The sequence below is a fragment of the Biomphalaria glabrata genome, chromosome 10, assembly GCF_947242115.1.
Source record: "Biomphalaria glabrata chromosome 10, xgBioGlab47.1, whole genome shotgun sequence".
NCBI lineage: Eukaryota > Metazoa > Mollusca > Gastropoda > Planorbidae > Biomphalaria > Biomphalaria glabrata.
The window spans coordinates 19,771,504-19,796,325 of record NC_074720.1 but is presented as its reverse complement, the minus strand read 5'-3'; the positions used below and the strand labels follow the sequence as shown (position 1 = coordinate 19,796,325).

At 34.2% G+C, this 24,822-nt stretch overlaps 2 protein-coding genes across 7 annotated transcripts; one reads left to right on the top strand and one right to left on the bottom strand.

Annotated features, from left to right (window-relative positions):
* The first annotated feature begins 232 nt into the window (after window positions 1–232).
* On the top strand, window positions 233–24,438 carry LOC106054356 (uncharacterized). Of its 5 annotated transcripts, XM_056043692.1 has the most exons (13): window positions 234–402; window positions 12,138–12,277; window positions 12,802–12,914; window positions 13,346–13,523; window positions 14,600–14,690; window positions 15,942–16,021; window positions 16,237–16,356; window positions 18,093–18,227; window positions 19,209–19,330; window positions 19,787–19,911; window positions 20,609–20,698; window positions 22,300–22,594; window positions 23,029–24,438. In XM_056043692.1, the coding sequence occupies exons 3-13, from the start codon at window positions 12,912–12,914 to the stop codon at window positions 23,116–23,118; spliced, it is 1,329 nt and encodes a 442-aa protein (XP_055899667.1). In that variant the 5' UTR covers window positions 234–402; window positions 12,138–12,277; window positions 12,802–12,911; the 3' UTR covers window positions 23,119–24,438. The 5 variants fall into 5 exon arrangements, with proteins under 5 accessions (XP_055899669.1, XP_055899667.1, XP_013065631.2 ...); XM_056043694.1 differs by lacking the exon at window positions 12,138–12,277 and having other exon boundaries at window positions 233–402; window positions 19,212–19,330; XM_013210177.2 differs by lacking the exon at window positions 12,138–12,277.
* LOC129928643 (golgin subfamily A member 6-like protein 4) lies at window positions 8,791–11,866 on the bottom strand. Of its 2 annotated transcripts, none has more exons than XM_056043696.1 (2): window positions 10,097–11,866; window positions 8,791–10,042 (listed from the first exon to the last, which is right to left on the bottom strand). In XM_056043696.1, exons 1-2 carry the CDS (start codon window positions 10,309–10,311, stop codon window positions 9,124–9,126), a joined length of 1,134 nt encoding a protein of 377 aa, XP_055899671.1. In that variant the 5' UTR covers window positions 10,312–11,866; the 3' UTR covers window positions 8,791–9,123. The 2 variants fall into 2 exon arrangements, with proteins under 2 accessions (XP_055899671.1, XP_055899670.1); XM_056043695.1 differs by having other exon boundaries at window positions 8,791–11,506; window positions 11,611–11,866.
* Window positions 24,439–24,822: the final 384 nt, after the last annotated feature.

Here is a 24,822-nt window from a genome sequence, read left to right as displayed (position 1 = left end):
TGGGAATTTTTGTATGAATAGATCTAGTTGTTATTATATTTCATACTATTTTCTCGGAATAAATGTACATAGATAGATTGACGACATATAAATAGTAGTCAGATTATATAAGATTGACAAAATTTCATAAATTTTTTTTTACAAAATTCTAGAGTCTAAATGCAGTTTTTACAAATTCTGGACACATCAAGTAATGCAACAATGTAACTCCCACGTCGAAGAATGCACATATTTTCTTTAGTTTTGTTTATGACTGGTTACTAGAATCTAGATCGAGTCTAGAGATCTAGATTCTAGTGACTAGAATCACTAGATTAACTCTAGATCTAGATGATAGATCTAATCTAGATCTAGACTATATTCTATAATAATATACAAATCTAGAGTCTAGTAAGACGACCAGTAAGTACTAGATCTAGTCTAGTCTAACTACTAGTTACTAGACTAGACGGTAGACCTACTCAGTACTCACTCACCTATCACCTACCTAGCTAGTCTACTGACTACTGTCCTAGTCCTATTGTAGTAGTGATACTGTGATAGAGAGATCATAGTCATAGACTAGATTCTAGATCTAGTAAATATATTATATTAATAATAATAATATTAAGTAAATTTAAAATTATATAAATAATTAATTATAATTATTTTTATTATTATTATTATAAATTAGATTAGGTAGTTGCACCAAAAAATTTTAATTAGTCCTATACCAACAAATGTGTAATAGAATGAAAGAGGATGAAAAATGCTTTCCAACAACACCAAATGTATTATGCTAGCATTATTGGTTCAAAAGTTATTGTGATTTTAAGTTTGTCCGAGGCGTCCTGACATCTTATGGACTTTATATATAGAAAAAAAAAAAAGTGAAGCAAATTTTTTTTAATGTGAATATTTCAAAAACTATTGTGAATACATATACAAAAGGTATATATCAAATTGTACAGTTTTAAAGGAGGAATTTTAATTTATAAGTGGCAAATCATAATGAAATTAAAATTTAAAAATATCATTAGTAAATTACGAAAAAATACAATTTTTTTCTAATTTTCTTAAAATAGTCTATAAAAAGAAACAATGCTCCTGGTTGTCAAGTTTTCAACACAATAAGCTTCTAAATTGATCTATATCTATCTAGTTATAAAACAATAGTGTAGATTAGAAAAAGAATCTTTAGATTTAAGATTTAGATCTATTTAAGTATATTTATTTGAAAGAATATTTTAGATACCTAGATTTACAGATTTTTGCATCGACATCGACTGACCAAAAGAACTCCCAAGAATACAGATATTTATTATATTTTATGTTAATAAGTAATGATATAGGTATAAAGAAGTGATTCATTCAATTTGACATGTTTTAGTGTACACTAATTTTATTTTTCTTATGTAAAAAACGGATATTAATGATAAAAGGTCATCCCGACCTTAGTGAAATGCTAGTACCTGAAAAAAGTGTGCTAAGTTTTAAAATATCGTTGACTCATTTAATCTTAATAAATTTGGTATCATTGGAAAGCTGAATGAATTTTCTAAGTGTATGGTTTAAAACTAAAGATGTACGGAGACCTATATTTTTTTCCTTGTTAATTGAAAATTTCAAATTTTTCAGATTAAAATATTTTGGACATAGTAAGAGAAAAAAAATATTTTTTTCTCGCTAGCCTTTAGAGGAACCTCTTATCTTTAGAATAAACTTAAGAAAATGTCATAAAAAAACACTTAGTTATAAAGCAATGTCTTTTCTTAGGACATGCTTAATTTCAGTTTTGTAAAACCTGAACAGGAAATTGTTTTGATGTCAAATGGGTTTTTAGATCCAAAATGGCCACCTGTGAGAGTACCTAAATTAGATCTAGACTAGAGTAGTTTATCATTCATTATGCTATTCGGACACCTATAGGCCCTAATTTGAAAGTTTGACTTTGACAGCGCATTATTTTACAATGGTTCGACATAGAAAAGAAAATGAAGTATTAAAATCTTCCTTAGCTAAAGGAGAATAAGGATGACTATGTATATTTGTACCTAACCTATATTTGCTATTATATTTAAGGTCAAAGAGGCCATGTGTTTTCATTTAATTCTGACAAATTTGACCCACATTATTTAATTCCGGACACCATAATTTATTTCGGACAGTCTCTATATTTAGGCATCAATAAACTCAGATTTTAATTCTATATTAACATTAACTAGATTTTAAGATCCCCAGGCATAGCCCCTCACATGAAATCATTAAGATGTATTCAAACTATGCATAAATACGAACACAAAAAATAAAAATATAAACACACTTATGACTTATTCTACCAAAATTAGGTCACTGGGATAATGACTTCTACACAGACTTTTAGACTTATTTTATGTTTGCATGATCTGTATTGAATGTTTGTGTTTTTTTGTTTATTCATTTTAATAAATTTCTAATACAGATGATCTTTTGTAGTATAGTACAGGTTAGGATAGCCATTCTTGCTTAAATAGCTGAATCCTCTATATTCTCTATATATAAATCTAGATCTATCTAGTAGGTCTAGATCTAAGCATTTAACTTCATTCAATGTATCAAGCTCACTCCAAACATTAGCCCATTTATTCTCTATTAAAAAAACAACAACAAACGAACAAATATAATATAAGATCATTAACATAAATGTCCAAAACTGGCTGTCCGAAATAAATTAAGGAAATTGGGTCAGAATCATTGGAAAATGGACAAGCACATTATACAGCGCGCTAGTTTTATAATAAATATTAAAATAATTATTTAATGACCACAAAAACAGCGAATGTCCGAATTCATGTAATGTCCGAAATAAATAAACTACTATATATGATAGAGAGGGAATATTATTTAAATTATTATATTTAATTTATTTATTATTTTATATTATACTTTTAACTTTAATTATTTTTTATTATAGTTATATACTTTTAGTCTAGACTTAGACTAGTAGACTCTATGTAGTCTAGGTCGGTTCTAGATCTAGAATCTAGAGTAAATCTAAACATAGTTACTTCTACTGATAGTAGATCATCATCATGACAGATTATCATGATCATGATGATCATCTTATTTAGTTATTAGTCATCTGTCATGATCTGATGATCTACTAGATTTAGAATTCTAGATGATAAATCAATATGATATTGATAGTCGAAATCTAGACATAGATTCTTTAAAAAAAAAGTTTTAGCCTAGCCTTAGGGCGGCTTAGGCTTAGCCAACTTATTAACATTAAGGTCCACTACACTACTAGTTTCAAGTTGGCGAATATCTGGGGCAGGGTAGCACAAAGAAAGGAGGTGGTGAAATGAATGGATGCTTTGTGTTTACCTGGTTGGTGAAGACCCGGGCTTGCTGCCCTGCCTCATAGTGGCGCTCGGGTGTGTGGGGACGACTTGGCCAAAGGGTAGCGAAACAAGGCTCCCGTTGGAGTACCTAAAGGGATGTGAGAGCATCTCCATTGTACTGTGAGGGGATTTGAAAAAGCTCCCGCAGCGATCTGTCAATGTCCAGGCACAGTCCCCCAAGGGGGACGTTGTAACATAAATGGTGTGTCCTAAATGGTTAGCCTGCCCTGGTATAGTATACGAATATGACGGGGGTCCCAGTAGTGCGGCCTTTGAAATCTCGAGTCCGGAGTGTCTGTATCCATTGGAAGTGAACGCAAAACAAACTCTAAATTTAACCCCCAGTCTCACCCCCCGTTGGACAGGACAGCGGGAAGGAGGAACTCGCTGTCCAATTCAGACTGGTGAAAGAGAGCTTTTGTTCGCTTTTGCTGGCCTTAGTATTCCAAGTGCGTCACACAACACTACTAGACAATTTCAGATGGTTGGTGAAGACTGAAGAGGCTAGCTTTTTAGTTTATCAACAAACAAATCTAATGGCAGTAATGACATGTGCATAAAAGATTACATCTCCTGCATCTAATAGTTAGTTATCTAGCTGTCAGATCCAGTCTCATATATATTTTTCTGTTTTTGTCTAGAGATCTACTTCATTCTTACTAGATCTAGATCAGATCTAAATAAAGTAGATCTATAATATATATATATTATAGTATCATTCTGGATCTAGTATTCTCTAGTAAAGTAAGTTCAGAGTTGCCTACAAGTACACATCTTGCATATTATGCAAATGGACACAAAAATACGCATTAATTGACTGAATAGTTATAATTCATCTAAACTGGATCTAGATCTAGAACTAGAGTATTTTATAATGTCAGGCACCTTGATTATAATAGAATTTACGTAAATCTAGATTTTGAATTCATAATCATATCTAGATGTAGATCTAAAAAGATCTAGATATGTCTAGATATAGTGATACATATCTAAATTTTAATCTAATCTAGTTTTTAGATCTAGATGTGTGTACTACACTTAGATTTAGATCTAGAATCTAGATTTTTAATCCAGATCTACTCAAAAGCAGCAATTTCTGCTATCTTATAAAGAGATTTATTGATCTCCCATCTTATCCTTTATGGAATCTAAAATTTAAAAAAAAGGGGCAAAATTGGCTGTTTTAACTTTATAAAGGTCTAAATCTTGTCTAGTAGGCCTATTTCACATTCACGATAGAGCCTACAATTCCTTGACATTGGGATTGTAAAATACCTTTAAATAGCCCTATGCACATTAAAAAAACAATCAACCGTTAATGAAGCTGCCTACTGATCTTGATATGATTTTTTGTAAACCACCTTATTCAGGAGAGTTCTTTTGAGATAAAAGTGAGAAGGGCAGAGGTTTTAATAAAGAAATAGTGGTTGAGCTCTCTGTTAGCATGATAAAAGGAATCAAACTGATGTTCCCTGACTTCTTCTGTCGCAGATCAAAAGCTACTGTTATAGTCACTAGCCTAGCTTAAGTTCCATTACTAATGAAGGCCTTAATTTAAAAAATTAAATCAGGGGCATTCAAGGCTGTCCAAGCACTAGAAACCAGAATAAATATCTTTATCTTACAACAGCTATTCAACAGATTCAATAGCCCAGCTTTTATATTAGAAATAAGTTCAATGACTAATTAGGAATATCTGCCTGAAAAAAAAATCTTTAAATGTTTGTTATTAGTGATTGTACATGATGCCAAAGCTTTCATTGCTAACTCTGCAAAGAAAAGTCTGAAAGAAGAAAAATCTGAATTCTTTCAAAATGTGATAAAATATTTCCAGTGTCTGGATACCTTGTAAAGAAATTGCCTATAAACAAAACTACTTTTATAGAATTAGATGTCACTATCCAGCTAAGCAAACCATTACATCTGGTTTAAGTCTAAAGTCACTTGTAACAAAAATTCCCATTGTTTTCAATGAATTTTCTGTTGCCTCTATTATGGAATGTGGAATACACTATAGATGCATTATAGTCAAAAAAATCATTGCCAAGTGACAAGAACCGCATCATTCAAACATATTCTAGAAAAGTCTATGACAAAGACTAAAAGTGTAAATATATTTGACAAGGGTACAAAATGTCTTACATAACTTTATGCTGTGTTAACTTTAGGATTGCTGCATTTTGCTGCTTGAATGATTTGTGGTCTTTCCTGGGTATATTTCTATATATTTAGGAAAATACACATTCAACCCTCAAAACTCAAAATACACATTTATAGGTCTGGTAATACACATTTCCATTTGTGAAGGATGTTGACATTAGAAAGGAGATAACCATAGACTTAAAAGTTCTGCCCAAGTAAAGAGCTTATGAAGAGGCTGTGATCAAGGCAGATGCTGTTTTATGTGTTTGTGATGTCCTCATGTAAATAAATATCTATATCGTTGAGTTGCCTCCCTTAAGTTATTACATTTGCGTCTAAAAGTGGAATTATAGGTGACTCAACGAGAGAAGGTACGATTCGACCTCAATGGCATCCTTGAAACAACTAGACCAACTCTTAATTAAAGAGCTGGTGAAGGAGCAGTTGCCTGTAGACTTGTTGGTGAAGGAGAGGTTGCATGGTCAGGACTGTGGCTGCACAAACACTGGTGATGGAGACTCTGGGGGTTGGAGCCACTGGCAGATCCAGGGGGGGGGGTGCGGTAGGGGCGATCGCCCCCCCCCCCACTCGGCCGACCCCCGAACTTCGCCCCGAACTCCATTGATGAATAATGAGTTGTAGATGTCAGGAGAATGCGTTATTGCAATGAATAATGCAAGAAAAGAAATTTTGGCGTCGCCCCGAACTCCATTGATAAATAATGAGTTGTAGATGTCAGGAGAATGCGTTTCTACAGTGAAGAATGCAAGAAAACGCTTTTGGCGGCGGGGCTTCGCCCCGAACCCCACTTTAAAACCTTATAGCGATGCCCCAGTTGTTTTGTTTTTCACCAAAGGTTGAGAAATGCTGCTTTTTAAAAATTCTCATATATATATATATATATACGCACGTTTATGCATAGGGTTAGGGTTTACTGGGCATTAGGGTTAGGGTTTGGAAAAAAATCGCCCCCCCCCCCCCCACTCAAAAGTTCTGGATCCGCCAGTGGTTGGAGCGCCATCTGTGACTTTAATGTGGGCAAGTCTTGCAGGTGTGAATTTCAAGACAAGAAACGTGAAAACAATTGCTGCATCGATCTCAACGGGATGTACCGAATTGAAAGGAAAGAGACAAATAAAGAAACTAGAGAAGTCTGTTATGTACCTGCAATGAGTACTTCAATGAACTGGACAGATCAAGACAATGTTGGGTCTGCGTCCAAGCATGTTGCTATGGACCTTAAGGATCATCTGCTGATGATGACCAGGGCAAAAACCTTGGAACCTTCTACTCGACAGCTCTGCTTAGCAGCAACACTGTACCAGGTGAATTAACCACTGAACCATCCAAATTTTAAAAAGAATCTTTTTGATCAGTATTGTTATGCAAGTTAAATTAGAAGCATGGTTACTAACGCTTATGAACACAAATAATTTATGGGGGGTGGGTGTCAGGTTTAGGATTTATTTGCGTTTTTAACTATCTGTATACTGTTAAGGTCCCGGGGTTCAACCTGACAAGAACATCACTCACACACAGTCGTACATACAGTAAACAACTAGGTGAATAGTTTAAATAACAACAAAAATAAATGAATTTAATTGTATGAAACATATATGTGTATGTACAATGAGGATGACAAATAGACAGTATATATATTAGATATATATATATATATATATATATAATAGGTATATATAAAGATATTATACAATAATTAATTTAAGCACCTTTGCTACGGCTATTAACTTGTCACCCTGGCTTTATGGTCCACCAGACTCTGACCGACTGGCGTCACAACACTGCCAACCTTGGTAATAGTAAAGTATGACAATGAAAAAAACTGCAATATGTATTTCTGAGACGGCAAGCGAAGCCCACAACTCCAACACTGGCACCCTATAACGAAATAAACACAATACTCTCAACTTCTACACTAAAAATAGAAATAGTGACAACCTCATACAACATACAATAATAGATATCACAAACGAATAACTCACCCTAAACAGGGGTCCCAAAAATCCAACTGAATAATAAGTCCGAGAAACTGGTACAGACAAATAACGTTTTACGAGCCAACACACCGTCCGCTACAACCAAACTAGAGGGTGAACTGCCTCATGACAAAAAAAAGACCCATAGATGTCACCGGACTTTCTGACGTAGCAAAACAATTCACAACAAAAAAATACAAGACACTCTCGCCCCGTACACGTACTACCAGTAGAGGAAATTTTAAAAAAAACAGAGTTAGGAGAAAGAAAAAGACACTTGTCTATACTACGCGACATCCCCCCTCCTCGACGAACTGGAAATTTTGAAAGAAATTCCAGTAATCAAAAATCCTTTCGAAGACAAAACTTTGTAGAAAGAACAAGGAAGAACAAAAAGATCATAAGTGCATCTATGTCACATTTCAAAATGTAATAATGGAAGAAAAAAAAAATGATGGGGAGTCACCAATTAATGAACCAAGGAGACACAATACACGTCAAGATAAAGATCCAATAACAAAGAAAAGTTGGTTACCTTGACTTTAAAGGTGACCCATATCAACTTGGGACAAGAACCAAGTTATATTACAAATTCATATTTACAAATACAACATTAATATAATATACCAAATTATATTCATATTAAATAAATACACATTATATTCTTGAAATTAGTATCATTTACATAATATAAAACACAAGTTCAAATGTTATAACACATAGAAACATAAAATAAATGGCGGATGGAAGTCTATATCAATCTTGAACAAAGATCAGCCAGCAGATTGTTCTCTCCCTTTACGTGGACAACGTCAAAGGAGTAGTCTTGTAGCATCAATGCCCCTCTTGTGATACGTGCGTTTGTAAAGTTTGTGCTCCTGAGATACGATAAGGCCTTGTGATCAGTCAGCAGGTAAAATGTTTTACCTGCTAAATACCTGTCCAGTTCCTTAACATAATATACTATGGCTAATCCTTCCCGTTCAATAATAGAGTACTTCTGCTCCCGAGGCAACAATTTACGGCTTACGTACTTTATGGGATGTAACATGCCTTTGATACACTGACAGAGAATGCCAGAAATTCCTTTATCTGAAGCATCTGTCTGAAGAAAAAAAAAGTTAGAGAAGTATCAGGTAAACGAAGAATAGGACACTTACTCAGACAAGTCTGCAGCCTATTCAATGCCAACGCACACTTGCAGTTCCAGTTTACTTCCATAGGTCTAAATATTGGAACGTTTGACCAACAAAGCTAATATATATATATATATATATATATATATATATATATAACAGAGAATCAAAGTTATCATATCGTTACCCCCGCGCACTTATACGATGTGGGACAACTACAATAGTTCTACCTCCAAGTTTGGACTTGTCTAAATATTTAACTGCTCTCGCAACATCGGCCAGGTTCCTTAACTTTACATGACCTACGCCCATCGACTTCCCGTTTGCCATTAAAACCTCCACAAATCCCACTAAACCAACGTCTCTAAATCTATCTTTTAACTTCTGCCAGTTAACATTGAATGGCAAATTTTGAACAGTTACTGTGTAGCGATCCGGCACTAACTTATACCCACGGCGACCATCCGAATCGCGACGACCCGCTAGTCATCTATGTCTTGACCTTTGATCTTGATCGCTGACAATATCATTAGAGTTCACATCTTCAACATCAATCTCGTTAGACGGGGAAACACCTTTACGGCACTCGGTTGAATTATGCCCCTTTTCACCACAACTGAAACACACAATTACCTTTCTTTTACCCACAGGTTCACAACATGCTGCCGCCACATATACACTCTCTTCCTTACAAATCGGCTCATCTGACCCAGCAACCTTAAAGCCTTCTATAACTTCCAGCATGTTCTCTACTGTTCTGTGCTTGCTCAAAACCAGTTGCCTGTATACACGACTCGATACGCTTTCTAAAATCCTATCTTTGATCAACAGATCTTTTAACTCCTCCACTGTTTTACCGACTTCAGCCATCTTGCACCAATTATCTAAGGCCGTTTTCAATTCTGTTACATATCTCCTAAAGTCGTTTTGACTTGGTCTCACGAGATGGAATCTTTTGCGGCAGGTTTCCGCGTTGATATCTGCATGGCGAAGAAGTGCAGTCTTGACTTCTTCATAATTCTCGCTAAGGAACAGACTGTCCCTTAGCATGAAGTTTCTGAGTGCGGTGGTCAGTTTATATGACAACAGCAAGGACCACTCTTTTCTCTCTATTTTGCACCTTGCTGCAACGGCCTCAAAGTGTGTTAGGTAAGCTAGGAGGTCGTCGTCATCTTTCATTCCCTGGAAACTCTTGTCAAGCCTGTCTAAGACATTCTTGTATCGCACATCCCCTGACTGTCCTGCCGCCCCGCCTGCCTCTGGCGCAGACTTTTCTTTAAGCCTAGCCAGTTCCAACTCCTCTTTCCTCTTGATTGACTCCTTGGCATCTCTTTCCTTCCATCTTTCGTGCTCTTCGCGTTTGGCCTTCTCATCACGTTCAAATCTCTCTTCTTCCTCTTTCTTCCTAGCCTCTTCTTCTGCCTTCGCCTCTTTCTTCAACTTCTCCTGCCGCTCAAACCTAGCCTCTTCTTCTGCCTTCGCCTCTTTCTTTCTAGCCTCTTCTTCTGCCTTCGCCTCTTTCTTTCTAGCCTCTTCTTCTGCCTTCGCCTCTTCCTTATCTCTATCATATTCAGCTTTCCGTTCCTTCACATATTTCTCTAGCCTTTCCCCTTCGTACCCCATAGCACGGCCATCACTAATAAACTGTGACCTTACCGTTAACCTGGTTTCCATGGTCTAAGTGCCTTACTGTGTTCAGCTAAATCAACTAATACTATTATTATTATTACTATGATATACTATAATATACAGACATAAGATGTAAACTAAAACTTAGAGTGTGTCGTATGGCAAAGAAAGAAAACCTATCTGAGTAGTATCCAAAGTCGGAGAGAAAACGCCTCACTCCAGGCCGATGCGTAGAAAGATAGCTGTTACAGGGACTTCCAACACACCAATATAGGAACGATGGCCTCTAACACCGCTATCAACGGTCAATCCCCACACACTTGCCTGTTGCCGGGAGCGAGAAGACACTCGTCACTCGGTGGTAGTGAAGCACAAAATAACATGAAAGAAAAAATTAAATAAATGAATATAAATCACAATCTTGAAATATCAACACCTATAGTCCTATGATGATGAGTTCAAAATCATAAATGATAAATTTAGCATTGGTACAATCCTCAATAACAATCAACACATATAATAATATGGCGGTGAATTCAAACAAATTAATGATAAATTTAACAATGTTTCAAGCCTCTGCTACTTTTGATGTCCCAACAATTATGAGAAGTACACAAACACTTTTTTTTTTCTTCAGCAAATTGTACCCAATAACATCAAATATAAATACAATAAAGGGGTATTAGGCAGTATATTTTTTATTTTTATTTTATAAGATAACAAGACGAGATAAGACAATCTATGACCTAGTAGTCACAGCCGGACTCTGAGCCCCCATTTGTCAGGTTTAGGATTTATTTGCGTTTTTAACTATCTGTATACTGTTAAGGTCCCGGGGTTCAACCTGACAAGAACATCACTCACACACAGTCGTACATACAGTAAACAACTAGGTGAATAGTTTAAATAACAACAAAAATAAATGAATTTAATTGTATGAAACATATATGTGTATGTACAATGAGGATGACAAATAGACAGTATATATATTAGATATATATATATATATATATATATATATAATAGGTATATATAAAGATATTATACAATAATTAATTTAAGCACCTTTGCTACGGCTATTAACTTGTCACCCTGGCTTTATGGTCCACCAGACTCTGACCGACTGGCGTCACAACACTGCCAACCTTGGTAATAGTAAAGTTTGACAATGACAATGAAAAAAACTGCAATATGTATTTCTGAGACGGCAAGCGAAGCCCACAACTCCAACACTGGCACCCTATAACGAAATAAACACAATACTCTCAACTTCTACACTAAAAATAGAAATAGTGACAACCTCATACAACATACAATAATAGATATCACAAACGAATAACTCACCCTAAACAGGGGTCCCAAAAATCCAACTGAATAATAAGTCCGAGAAACTGGTACAGACAAATAACGTTTTACGAGCCAACACACCGTCCGCTACAACCAAACTAGAGGGTGAACTGCCTCATGACAAAAAAAAGACCCATAGATGTCACCGGACTTTCTGACGTAGCAAAACAATTCACAACAAAAAAATACAAGACACTCTCGCCCCGTACACGTACTACCAGTAGAGGAAATTTAAAAAAAACAGAGTTAGGAGAAAGAAAAAGACACTTGTCTATACTACGCGACAGTGGGGAGGTCGATGTATGGTGGGATATTGTAGAAAAGGGTCAAAGTACTTTAAAGGTTGAGATCCACTAGTCCCTAGCGATACCAAGAAAGTTAAAAATAACTAATTTTATTCCAGTCTTGATTGTTCAGATATTTTTTATATCTTAACTTAGATCATTGGTAATTATGAGGAAACACAGTTGTACTTTCAAATTTATTTTATCATTCTTTGTGTGGGTTTATTTACTCATGGATAGTGGAGGAAAAATTTGGCAGCTACCAGCACACAATGCTACACCCTGGCAGAACTATAATGTCACTGATCCCAGACTATGTAAGCACTTGCCATTCCATTGGACACATCAGCTGCGTGGAGAGAGAGGAAACTGCTATGTGGGTATGATCCATAGTCACTTCACAACATAAGGAGGCTTTAGTGCAAGTTAAGACAATGCTATAGCTAGTTAAGTAATGAAGTAAGTTACAGTGAAATAGCTGCTGCTGAACTCTGGAGTTTTGAAGTGAAACTTCAATTTATTGGGTTTCTTCGACAAGCATATGGAGGCATTTGGTAGAGTGATAAGTACTGGTAAGGCACTTGGCTTTTGAGCCAAGGGGTCTTGGGTTTGAATCTTGCTGAAGGCAGAGGTTTTGAATTTCAGGGGACTTAACTCTCCATTTATACCTGACATTAGTTGGGGGAAGTTGTTCTGGCCACATGATATGAAACAGGACCTTGACATCATCTATCCTATAGATTGCAAGGTCTGAAAGGAGTACCAGTATTTTACTTTTTTTATGAGAAGGATTTTATTGGTGTTAGAAGGTGTGGTGAAGTATCTTTATTTCATTAATATGTGATTATATAGATGAAAAAATAGCTTAACAACATTTGTATCTCTACCAACCTCTTGTAATCAGGTCTAGATTTCCAGATGAAGGCTGGTTAAACCATCAGGGTGTGTACTTTCAATTCATATGGCTCATAATGAAAATCATTATTTGAAAAGTTTCAAGCTTTCTAAATAAACATGGTAAGTAAATAGGTCTGTCCTTTAGCTAGAGAAGTGTCATATTAGGACCCACAAGTGCAATATTCAAACCACTATAGAAAAAACCTGAGTCAAATAAATGTCTAGCCCTATGAATTTTTTCAGTAACCAAGAAAAATATAGCTGAAATTAAGATTGATGTATTACAAAACTGTATTGGACACTGTTTACTTCTTGTTGATTTGTTATGGTTTGTATGTTGACAAGTCTGTGTGTTTTTAGATCCCATCAGAGTTTAAGAGTTGATATGTGGATATTGACTTAAAGGTTAATTAATTGGGCATGATATTGCCTGAGTAGTGCTGTTGTGCCTTTTTAAAACAGATTTTCTCTATTTTTAAGTTAAAAGCTATTTGAAACTTTTGAACTGCTGATAAATACATTACTGTAACTTAGTTCCTACTCTTTATTAGAATCGGAGATCCTCAACATATGACAATAGTGAAGACTCAGAGTCTGACTGGGACTCCACTGTTAATGAATCACCTACACATTCAAATCCTCCTCTGAAAATTCAGCTCCCTACAGCCAACAAAACTGATGAAACTCTATATGCTACAGTACAACCTAAGCAGCCAAAAAATCCTAAAGGTAGAGTAGTGTTATTCTTGTTAGTTTTTTTGTTTTTTGTTTTTGTTAACAGAATTAGAGTTTATCAGGCATTGGACACTATGATTTTGATTGTAATAATCAGTTGGTTGAGTTACACCAACATGCTTTGAAAAGCTTGTTATTAAAGTGTTTTGATGAGACCCTTTGTTTTGAGGGTTTTGAGAGGATATAGATATAAACATCACTATTTTTCTATGTACGCTGTTAGGACAATTTTATATTATTATTATCTATGTCTGTCTTCTATAGTGCTATAAACGGGAGAGTGTATGGGGCTTTAGGGGTTAGGGACTAACCAAGCTCAAAAGAGAATACCACTGAATGGAAGTAAATTGCAGAGGCAAACTTGTCCATTATGTTATCATGTTTATTCACTTGAAGTAGATACAAGTAAAATAGTGCATGTTGTTAGGTTGATGACCATTTTATTTGTTCAGCTGACTTGTTGCTTATAAAAAGTAAAAATAATGCATTTTGTTAGGTCAAGGTCCATTTAAACCCTTTGGCTGGCTCATCGCTTATATAAGTCAAGAGGTAGACATATGTACTTTGGCTTGAAGACTTGGTTCTTTTGTCTTTTATAAGCTGCTTTTACTTTTAGACTTTTTAAGCAATAATTGTGAATATTGTGTTACTTTTATGCAATATAACGGTAAAAGAAAAATAGTATGTTAAATCTCAAAATAAAAAAAAATTCTCAGGAGAGAGTGTAACAACTTAAATAAAAACAAAATTTAATAAAATACTCAGAAAGACACAAAGATAAAGACACATTCCTCGTTCCATATGCTAGGACAAATTTGTACAAGTGCTCCTTCTTCCCTAGTGCTATTAGAGCATGGAATGGGTTGCCTGAGCTAGCCAGGAAAACCAGTGACTTGACAGCATTTAGGTCATTGGTTAATATGCATGACTAAATGCATGACACGTATAATGTAATCATCTTCTTTTTTGACGTAACGTCTGTATTATATAAGATAAGATAATTATGATTATCAATTCCACAATGTTTCCACAATATGTTTACAGTTTTGTCCTATTTTTGTTTTATCCAGTTGCTGATTCAAATAACAAAGAACCAAGTACTGAGAAAGTTGCGAATACCCAATCTCCTAATTATAAACAAGAATCTAAATTGCCAAACACGCAAGTTGTTTTTTTTAGTGTTTTTTATTTTAAAAGGTGGATAAAGTCTTGTGAGAGAATAATTCATTTTTTATAAAAGAACGTCCCCTACATTACTCTAAAGAGAACATTGCTATATTACATGAAAGAAAAATAAAAGCAATATTGCAATTAAAAAAAAAATGGGGCTAATTTCATTGTTATGTTTAGTAACATTATAAACAATGCATCTGTCTGGTCAATATTGTCTTTTAAGGTTTTTCATTATTTTTTTTTTAGAGTATCAAATATTTGTAAAATAATTCAATCAAATGTTTTTTATTAAATCCAAGTTGTCTTTTGTTTTATTTTATAGAATTCTGTACAACTTTCTTTAAAAAATAAAATCATTTGCTGTTCATGTGTTATCACCTCATTAATAATGTGTCCAGATAATTATCCGCTAATGAGTTAGGTTTTTTTTTTTTTTGTATGTGCTGTAAAACATGGTATTTTTAACACCATGGATACAATATGTTTAAGTTTTCATTTTGAAGACTAGCTTAGTTATGTGTGAGCAAAGAAATATACAGTAGAATATTTTGTGTACACAAACTTTGGTAGACTTCTGTGTGATATACTCAGAGCATGTCCAATTCAACCAAGTAGTGCTTAGTGTTCCTTGTTTCTCATTATGGATACTTTGTAGGGATTCATTTCAATCATGCAGTTTAATTCATTCAAACTCTTTTCAGATTATTCTTTGAATCTAAAATGCAAATCTATCCTTGTTTCTTTTTTAATCTTAGGGGAAAAAATTGTGTAGATAGTACTTGCTGTTATTGTTGAGGATAATCATTAAATATTTATATGGGCTGCACAGCAACTAACTCTTTATATTTCACTGCCAAATTTCATTTAGTGTGATGGACAGAATTAAAAATGTTTAAAATGTCTCCATGTGAAATTTTAAAGTCCCTCTGCTTAGAAGTGAGTTCTTTACCACCTACAATAACTTCCCTATAACCCTCTAGTGGATGTGTGGTTGAGAGGCTAAGTATGCTTGAACTTGGCTTGGCTTGTCTACTTATGAAGGGGGCTCAAGGTTCGACACCCAACTCGAGCAGAGTTGTGTTTACTGAGTGCCTAGATGGAAATTCTTCTCCCAGATATGCCTACCCTCACTGGTCCACGCATGAGATTTGTCCATAGTGCTCTAAGCATGCTATAAATGAAGCACTATATAAAAGCTATAATTTAATTTTTCTAACATTTTTTAAAATATATTTCCAGGGAAAGTTTAAGAGAATTAAGTGCCACAGGACTAAGTTCACCTCCCCCTCATCTGTCATCCTTTAGAAATGCACTTTCAGGTAGGTAAACTTTACTTTTACTTGATTGAAATAAATTAATAACTGTAAACTAATTGGCTTGATTAGCCACACCAGATTCTGCCTCGTCTAAAGATTAAGCCAAAACTAGTGACTCATTTGGGCGCATCCATCGCCTTTCGAGACAAAAGGAGTCATATAAATGTATAAATATACATATACATAAGTAATTGTATCAACTGCATTTGTTTGGACAGATTACTCGACAGTGTATGAAGTAATGCCTGACATTCCTTCTAGAGGCTATGAAACTAAAGGGAAGCTATATACAGTACCAGAATCTGATATGTTTATGTCCACCTCACAGAAAAGAGAAGGTGAGTTTAAAGAATTTTTCAGGCTTTTGGTTTCAGGTGTAAGGGTAAGTTCATCACATTTTTACAAAGCTATATCAACTTACTCTGTCTGTCTGTACACATTATTTCTCCCACACCCAATCTCAGATTAATCTGAAATTCCCCACAATTATTTCTTTTACCTGACAACACAAGAAAAAAAAATTAACTAATTGATTAATTAACTATTGGTATTAATTATTTTGTTTAGTATCTTGAATAAGGGAAAGAAATCATACTTGACAGATGTGGTGGTATAAGTTGAATTAGTTCCCTTGAGGAATCTTGCGCCCTGAGTGAACTTTTTTGTGTATGCATTTAAAAAACAAAATGTAAACAGTCACCAGATACCCCTTCTTCCCTCCCCCTTTCACAACTGGTCCAGACAAGTGATAGGATAATAGCGCATTGAGAAAGCTAAAAGCTAAAGAAAAACAATAGGCACAAATATTTCTATCGCACAGGTTTATATGTCTAGGTCAATCATACATATAATTACATAACTGATCCAAACTAATTGATACAATTACACTTAATATAAACTTTTTTTTTTAATATTTTTTTATGTTTTTCTTGTATTTAAACAAAGATAGTGGTTCCCAACTACTAAGACTAACTGACTGTAAGATGTGACACTCTCAAGGCATGATCAAAGCATAGAACAATCTCTAAGAGCAAGAGTCTTGTGAAGATTTATTTCTATGTCTTGTTCTGATCTTGAGCATTTTACACTGACATTCTGTGTATATCTGTTCATTTCACTTTCATGTTTTGTTTGTGAGTCACTAGTATGAGAAACAGTGTTTCAAGGAATTCATTAATCTTGCAGATTGTCATTTCAATTATAAATTTTATTTTCAAAATTTTCACAACTCTTATTGTGGTTAACATGACAGTGTCAACAAGCTTACTCTTGAAGTATGGAGTACCCCATGAATCGTTTCTAGGCCCAGTATTGTTCCCTATGTATACATACCCACTCTGCGGTGTGATACAACCAACCTGCATCTTATACCACTTCTTTGCAGATGACTCACAGTTATAAGATCCCTCAGTACCCTCAGAGGTACTCAGATCTTTCGACCCCCACATATGTCAGCTCTTGTAGATTAGGCCAGATCCAACAATATTTAACAACGGAGTCAACAAAAAAGCTATCTGTAGCATTCATACTCTCCCTCCTTGACTACTGCAATGCTGTGCTAGCAGGTATACCTGATTACAAAATCGCCAAACTGCAGCGAATTCAGAACTACACCGCATAAATAGTCCTACAGAAAACAAGACGAGATTCTGCGACTGCATGCTTCTTTGGCTTCCTGTGAAAGCAAGAATCAACTACACGGTTGCCACACTTTGTCATCAGTGCATCTATAATGAAGAAATGCACTTGTACCTTAGGGAACTGATCACTCCATATGTCACTCATAGGACACTGTGCTCCATGGACTCAACGCTTCTAGTGATGGCACGTTTATCCCTAATAAATAATGGTTTGTGGGCTTTTTCAGTACACGGACCAATGGTTTGGAACTCATTCCCTTATCGATCTCAGACAAAGAACATAAAGACCTATCTGTTCAAAACTTTTTTAGATTAGTTTGTCATTTTAGCTCTCGTGTTTATGTTGTAATGTTTTTATTATAAATTTTATTTTCAAACTATTCACCACTAACTCTTACTCTAGTGATCATTATTTTATTTTCAATGTCTATTAGTTCCCAGTTGGAATGACAGTGATGCTGAAGAGAGAGTACTGAAAGAGCTACAACAAGAGAGAGACAAACTGAAAAGGGTTCAGGCTGCTTCCAGAGACAGGAAACATATTGTTTCTGTTAATGACAAAAGCAACAGTGAGTGTCATTTTTTATATAGTGTTTACTTGAGGCAAAGGTAATAATGATAGCAGTATTTATAATAATAATCTTTAATAATCTTCTAGGAAATTTGTTTTACAACTGTGCATTACACACAATACATTGTAAGAGAAAACAATGGATACAATAATATATTTAGTTCACAAAGTACTAAATCCTGCACTCTATAGAATGCATAACAACTCCAGGCGAAGTGAGAAATTATTTCTTTATTTCCTTCTTTGCCTAGGCATTCTATAGAATGACTAGAACCTCTTCTGGCAATGTGTAAAATGTTAAAGTACTTTTTTAATAATATGAATGTCTCGCAATAGCTAGTGTTTCTTTTTTCGCGTAATCTAAATAATTAAAACCATGTTCTTTAAAGTGTGGAGTTTGTTTAATTATGACTGTTAGTGTGCATCCTTTGTAGAAATGCATTGTATTTATCCTGTTAATCAAGACTTCCTTGCAAATTCTTTTTCATCTGAAATATTATATATATTTATATATATATGTATATTTATACACTGCTTTTTTTTTTTGTGAAGGTATGCACCGGTACGGTGTACCAGAACCTTTTTCAATGTGGGAAAAAATATTACTTTTCTTGTATTTTAAGGTTTATTATTAATTTTTTAGTAGTTAAATGTTAGGAAATGTTAGGCAATCCATCACTGAGTACTGGCACCTATTTGTTTACATATATGTATGTATAGTTAAATATTTTGATTGGTGGCTTAAATACTCTTCCAACCACAAGTCAGCACTTTGCTTGATCCTCTAAAAAAGAGAATTTACCTTTTTTAAGCCTTTTAAGTCTCTCTACATGCAGCCTAAAATAAGGAACTAAAGTATCTTTAATGAGTTACAGCAATAAAAACTATGACCTTAAATGTTGTTGTCAAAATTTTTTTTAGCTAACAATACTTGAAAAACTTTTTTGTTTTTTTATTTTTATAATATCTATGCTAAAAGTAGCTGCAGAAAACTATGGTTATATGTCCAGTCCACATGGTGCAAGATCCAATGAATCGGTTATTGACAAAAAGAATCGTACAAGTGAAGTCCATGTGGCTAAATCTCCATTGCCTGCAATGGTAACCACTCTTTTTTTTTTTTTTAGAAATATAATATATATTACTTATTTTATTACTTCATTCCAATTTGAAGTGATACATTTTGCCACCAAAACGAGGCACCTGGTGTAAGTTGCCATTCTATGGCTTCCTTCAGTCATAAAGCAACTAGGGTAATGAGTTGAAATCCTGTGAATTAGCTATAGTCAAAATGATGTTACCCACACAGCCCTTTTCTTCACGCAGTCAATACAGGTTGGCGTCACCAGTGACAAAGGTTCTGTCAGGGTGTAGCACTGTGTGCTGCAAGCCACCTAAGGGTCACCAACTCCTGAATTTCCTCAGGGGTGATTCTTTTTTAGATCTTATACATTTAGGGAATCAAAAATAAACTAAAAGAGTAATTTTGTTCTCTATCAGTAGCCTGTTGTTTTCTCTTTCAATGGCATGTATCTCTAGCAACATTAAATTTTTCAGAACTCAGACCATCACTCTGAGATTGTGAAAATATCTGGCAACATTAAAGAAGCAATTCCAGTTCCTCAGATGTTTCAGTCTAAGATGTCAGCTCCAGTCATCATCAAAGATGCTACAGGGAAAAGGTACACAAGTTTGTATTATTGACATTTTACATTATGATTAACTTTTTATTTATTTCATTTTCTTTACTGAGAATGTCTTTAAGTTTTCGTTCTGAATATTTGTTGTTGTTTAATTCTAACTGTAGCAATACATTTCAGTGGTTGTATAACACGAGTTGACTTCAAATAGAATAAAGCACAACAAATCCAGGAATAAAATTCAGGACATTTAAATCCATAATTAACTTCACGAATATGAAAAATTACACTGAATCCATCTCAATTAAACAAAGGAATTTCTTATTGGAACAAGTGAACCTTCTAGCCCAGAGACTTCTTATTTAGCATTTCTGACACTTGTGAAGGAACTAGTAAATTTGAGGTCAAGATATCCCATAATTAGCAAAGCCAAGCTTTTGTGGTCAATATCTAGAAATAGACATTTCTGTTGTTTTTTTCACTCGCATGTGTGACCTAACAAGATTTTGTTTTCCTTTTTTTTCTTATTGTAATTGCTTATTTCCCTTTGTTCCAGTGGCCAGGCTACTATGTGATGTGAAGAAAAGTAGCTTAAAGCCACCTTACAAAAATATTAGTCTAGCATTATTTACATTGGGAACTGTTGTCTGTAACAAAAAGAATCTTCTGTATAATGAAATATGCTATTTGTTTTGTTACTTTGGCTAATTGAAGTCAATTTAACCTTCTTATTTTTCAGCTGCATATTTTACTTTGAAGAAGGCAGCCCACATTTTGTTGAGGTGTCAGACGATGAAATCAATGCCTACTTACCAGAAAAAGTGGATAAGTAAGTTCTTCATTCATTATTGAACACTAAGCTTTTGACACAATTATAATTTGTGATTTTTAGCGGCCCCCAAAAGGGGAAAAGACGCTATTAGTTTTGTGCGAAATGTCTGTCCATCTGTCCGTCCGTCCCGTTTAGATCTCGTAAACTAGAAGAGATATTGAAAATTGACTTTACAATATTTTAGACAATTCAAAGTTCTGATGCAACGGCTACTTTTTTTTTTCCTGAAAGCGAAAATTCTAATTTTTAAAAATCAATTATGCAAGCATTTTTTTATAAGAAAAAGGTAATTAGTATGCATTATATGTTACACCTAATTTAAGACGAATAGTAATCTTATAAACATCATTTTCGTGAACATTTTTCCATATAGCGGAAATTTTTTTTATTTTTTTTTGAGAATTCGAAAATGAGATTGAGCCTTTTCAAAGAAATTAACTTAATTAGTTCGAACCGAGGGTCCCGGGTTCGAATCCTGGTGAAGACTGGGATTTTCAACTTCTGAGTCTACCCAGCTCTAATGGGTACCTGACATTAGTTGGGGAAAATGATAATAATAATAATAATAATCTTTATTATCCGTAAGGAAATTTGTCTTACAATTTGTGCATTACACCAAACAAAAAACATTATAACTATAAGAAACCAAAGTGTACATTCACACCAGACTCACTCATAATTTACATGTCACAAAGTTTATACCAGATTGTTCTTATTTAATGATTTGATTGCCACTGGAACAAAAGAGTGTTTGTGTCTGTTTGTCTTTGCTATCGGTGTCTTGTATCTCTTTTGTGATGGTAAAATCACAAAATCCTGACACAAAGGGTGATTCTTTATTTCGAGGATCTTGTTAGCTTTTTTATAGATGTTTGTCTCAAACAACTACCCAAATGGGGTTTGTTTTTTGCCAATGATTTTGCCAGCAGCATTTAGGATTCTATTAAGTTTATTTTTATTTTTAATGCTCAGATTGCCATACCAGGCAGTGATATTGAAACTTAAAAAGCAAAGGCGGTTGGTCGTTGTGCTGGCTACATGACACCCTCGTTAACCGTAGGCCACAACGACAGATGAACTTTACATCATCTGCCCTTTAGACCACAAACTAGTTAGGCCAGGTTCACATCTAACTTTACATTCACTTTCACGTATCCTTTGATCTGCGGGACTCTTGGGGCACTACACAAGATCTGTTAACCTTCTTTCTCCATTCTTATCTCTCATTTGTCTTTGATATAATTTCATTCGGATGTTCTTTCTGAAAATATTGAAGCCTACCTGGGTGGACCACTGGTCGTGCGGTTTGCGCGCTGGACTGTCGTTTGGATTTATCGACGATCGAAGGTTCAAACCCTGCCTGCTCCCATCCCCCGTCATCCTGCGGGAGTTTTGGACTAGGAAGTAAACTATCTTCAACTCTGAAGGATTATCCGAATTATGTAAAACATTTTACTTTGGGGGCCGATTTTGAGTTTGTGTTTCCACACAAACTGTCTTTTGTAACCTTGTTTAATAGATACATTTGTATTTGGTGTTGTTTTCATCTTTATAAAGATACAGACTTATCAAACTTATTTTTTTCTTTGTATTGACAGATTGGAAAAATTATTTCGTCGTGTTTGGCGAGAAGTGTTTGCTGCTTTTCGAATTCTGACATCAATTGTTCTATTATTTTTTGCTGAATTGATACTCTTCATTGTTCACCATATTGTCAGGCCATTGTTACTTGACACTATTCGTGCCATTGGGGACTTTCTGTTTAAGCCTCTCTTTACCCTCCTATTTAATGTCATTATACACCCCATCTTTGCTTTACTCTGGAACATACTAAATGCATTATGTCAAGCATTGGAGCCTCTGGTCAAACTACTGGGAGCTATTTGTACACAGGTAATGTTTTTCTAGAGATATGATAAACTAGATTGTAGATTCTATATTAGATATGATCAATTTTGTGACTCTTCTTATCAGCCTCAAGACTCATTGCAGCCAGAAGAAACCATTTGAATGATTTGTCAATGTCTGACCTAGCTTTACAATCAACATTAACCATCATTTATAGGATTGTATTGGAGTTTAGTTTAGAGTCTTATAAATATTTACCATTAAATAAAGTTTTCTGCTCTCATTTTGCTGGTCATTTGTGGTCATCCCTTCTGGATTTTGTAAGAACTTGTTAATATTTTAAGATTCTGGTCCCTCCACTACTTTTTTTTCATTTAAAATATGTAATATATCAATCTTCATTTTATTTACAAGCTATGCACAAGAGATATAGCTATACTGTACCTATATATACTAATTCTGTAAGAGTTTGTCAACAGGTGGCCATTGTCCTGAGGGCTTTCCGACTCTTTGTTGTGAATCAGAACTCATCAGCCAGTTACAGACGAGGAGAGACGGAGATGGTTTAAAGTCCAATGGTTTCTAGCACAAAGAACTACATGATACAACTAACTTGATATCAAAACATTCCAACTTCTAAACTTAAATGTTGTTACTTTTTAATCTTGAGAAATTTAGATTCTCCTTTTAGCATTAATACAAGTTACTATTATATTCAAACCAAACCATTTACAACTGTTCAGACCAAAGTATTTTTTAATAAATATAATGCATGATGACATTGGTGTAATATAACATATGTATAATATTTATCAAAAGAAATGAGAGATCTTATTTTGTAATTGTTTCTGTGATAAAATTTATATATATTATGGTTATCTTTTTTTTGTGAAAAATTTTTTTTAAATGATTTTTGCTTCCATTATACCAGATACTGGGCAATATGGTGATTTTAACAAATGTGGACTTGCAGGTTGACTCAGTCTAATGAATACTTTGTTGTTGTTTTTTTGTGACAACACATTCATTTACTATTAGCCACATAAACAGCTGGACATAGAAGACAAGACTATAAGTATGTTAACTTGTTGAACAAACTTTTACAAAGCTCAAAAAAAGTGATTTAAATATAGATGTGAATGGCACAACTAATGTAGGCAATGAACAAGAATCATTTTGTGTTATCAAAATTGAACATTTTTAAATTCTAAAGCTGTATGTTTACAAAGCAGCCTTTTAACTACTGTACACAACACAATAGCCTGGTATGTACTGTATATAAATAATGTCGGGCACCCGTAAAAACTAAGTGAATTCAGAGGTGCCCCAAAGATCCCAAAAGTAAAAATCTGTCTTCACCAGGATTTGAACCTGGGACCCCTCGGTTCAAGAGCTAAGTTCTCTCTTTATTTTTTTTAGTCTTCTATGTCAGCTGTTTATGTGGCTAATAGTTAATGAATGTGTATGTAATGAGAAGTAAGTTATATTAATGATTATCAATTTTAAACATTGTGAAAATTAGTTGTATAAATACTGATATATATACATTTTAAAATTTCTTTTATTTGATGTAAATTTATGCATTTCATAACCTCAATTGAAATCCTAAATGCTTTTTTTTTTTTTAATCACTTGTAATATTTTGTACAATTTAATGTACAACTAATCGCATCAAAATCAAAATTGTTGCAATTCCAAGACCTACTACTAACATTATTCCTAAAAGTAATTTTTGCTGGGTAGGAAGAACTTTTTTGTAGGATTTATTGACTAGTTGTGTCTTTAACAAATAAGTTTTCATAAATATGGCCATGGCAGGTAAAGACTATTGTTCAGGCTATTGAACTTGCCCTACACTGCAGTTTCTTTTTTTTTTTTTTCTAAATAAATATTTATCTCACACAAAATGTTAGGCTACCATTTATCTCTTATAGTCTCTCCCTTCCCTCTTTATCTTATACATCATTGAAAGATATCCATTGATTTATATCTTGTAATTTATAGATGTGATTGTCAATTATATAAACATATATTACAACTATTTATTTTTCCCATAACTTGTTATTGACACCATTTTGTAGAAACCATACATTTATTTGTGTTTATCATTGTGTAGTGTGTTATAAAAGATGTTGGGAGTGTTTGAATTATTGCCAAAATGTAGGCCTGTGCATTTATTCTTATAGACTTAATCAAAACAAATAAATCAAAATTGTGTGCCTTTGGTACATTTTGTTTATCATTATTATTACCGTCCAGAATAATAATATACT

Bases quoted from the DNA above. Each gene is read 5' to 3' on its own strand.
- LOC106054356 (XM_013210177.2), top strand. The intron at 14,691-15,941 runs GCAAGTTGTTTT...ATATATTTCCAG, and splicing joins GAATCTAAATTGCCAAACAC to GGAAAGTTTAAGAGAATTAA. The intron at 19,912-20,608 runs GTACACAAGTTT...CTTATTTTTCAG, and splicing joins AAAGATGCTACAGGGAAAAG to CTGCATATTTTACTTTGAAG.
- LOC129928643 (XM_056043695.1), bottom strand. From the start codon at position 10,311: ATGGAAACCAGGTTAACGGTAAGGTCACAGTTTATTAGTGATGGCCGT.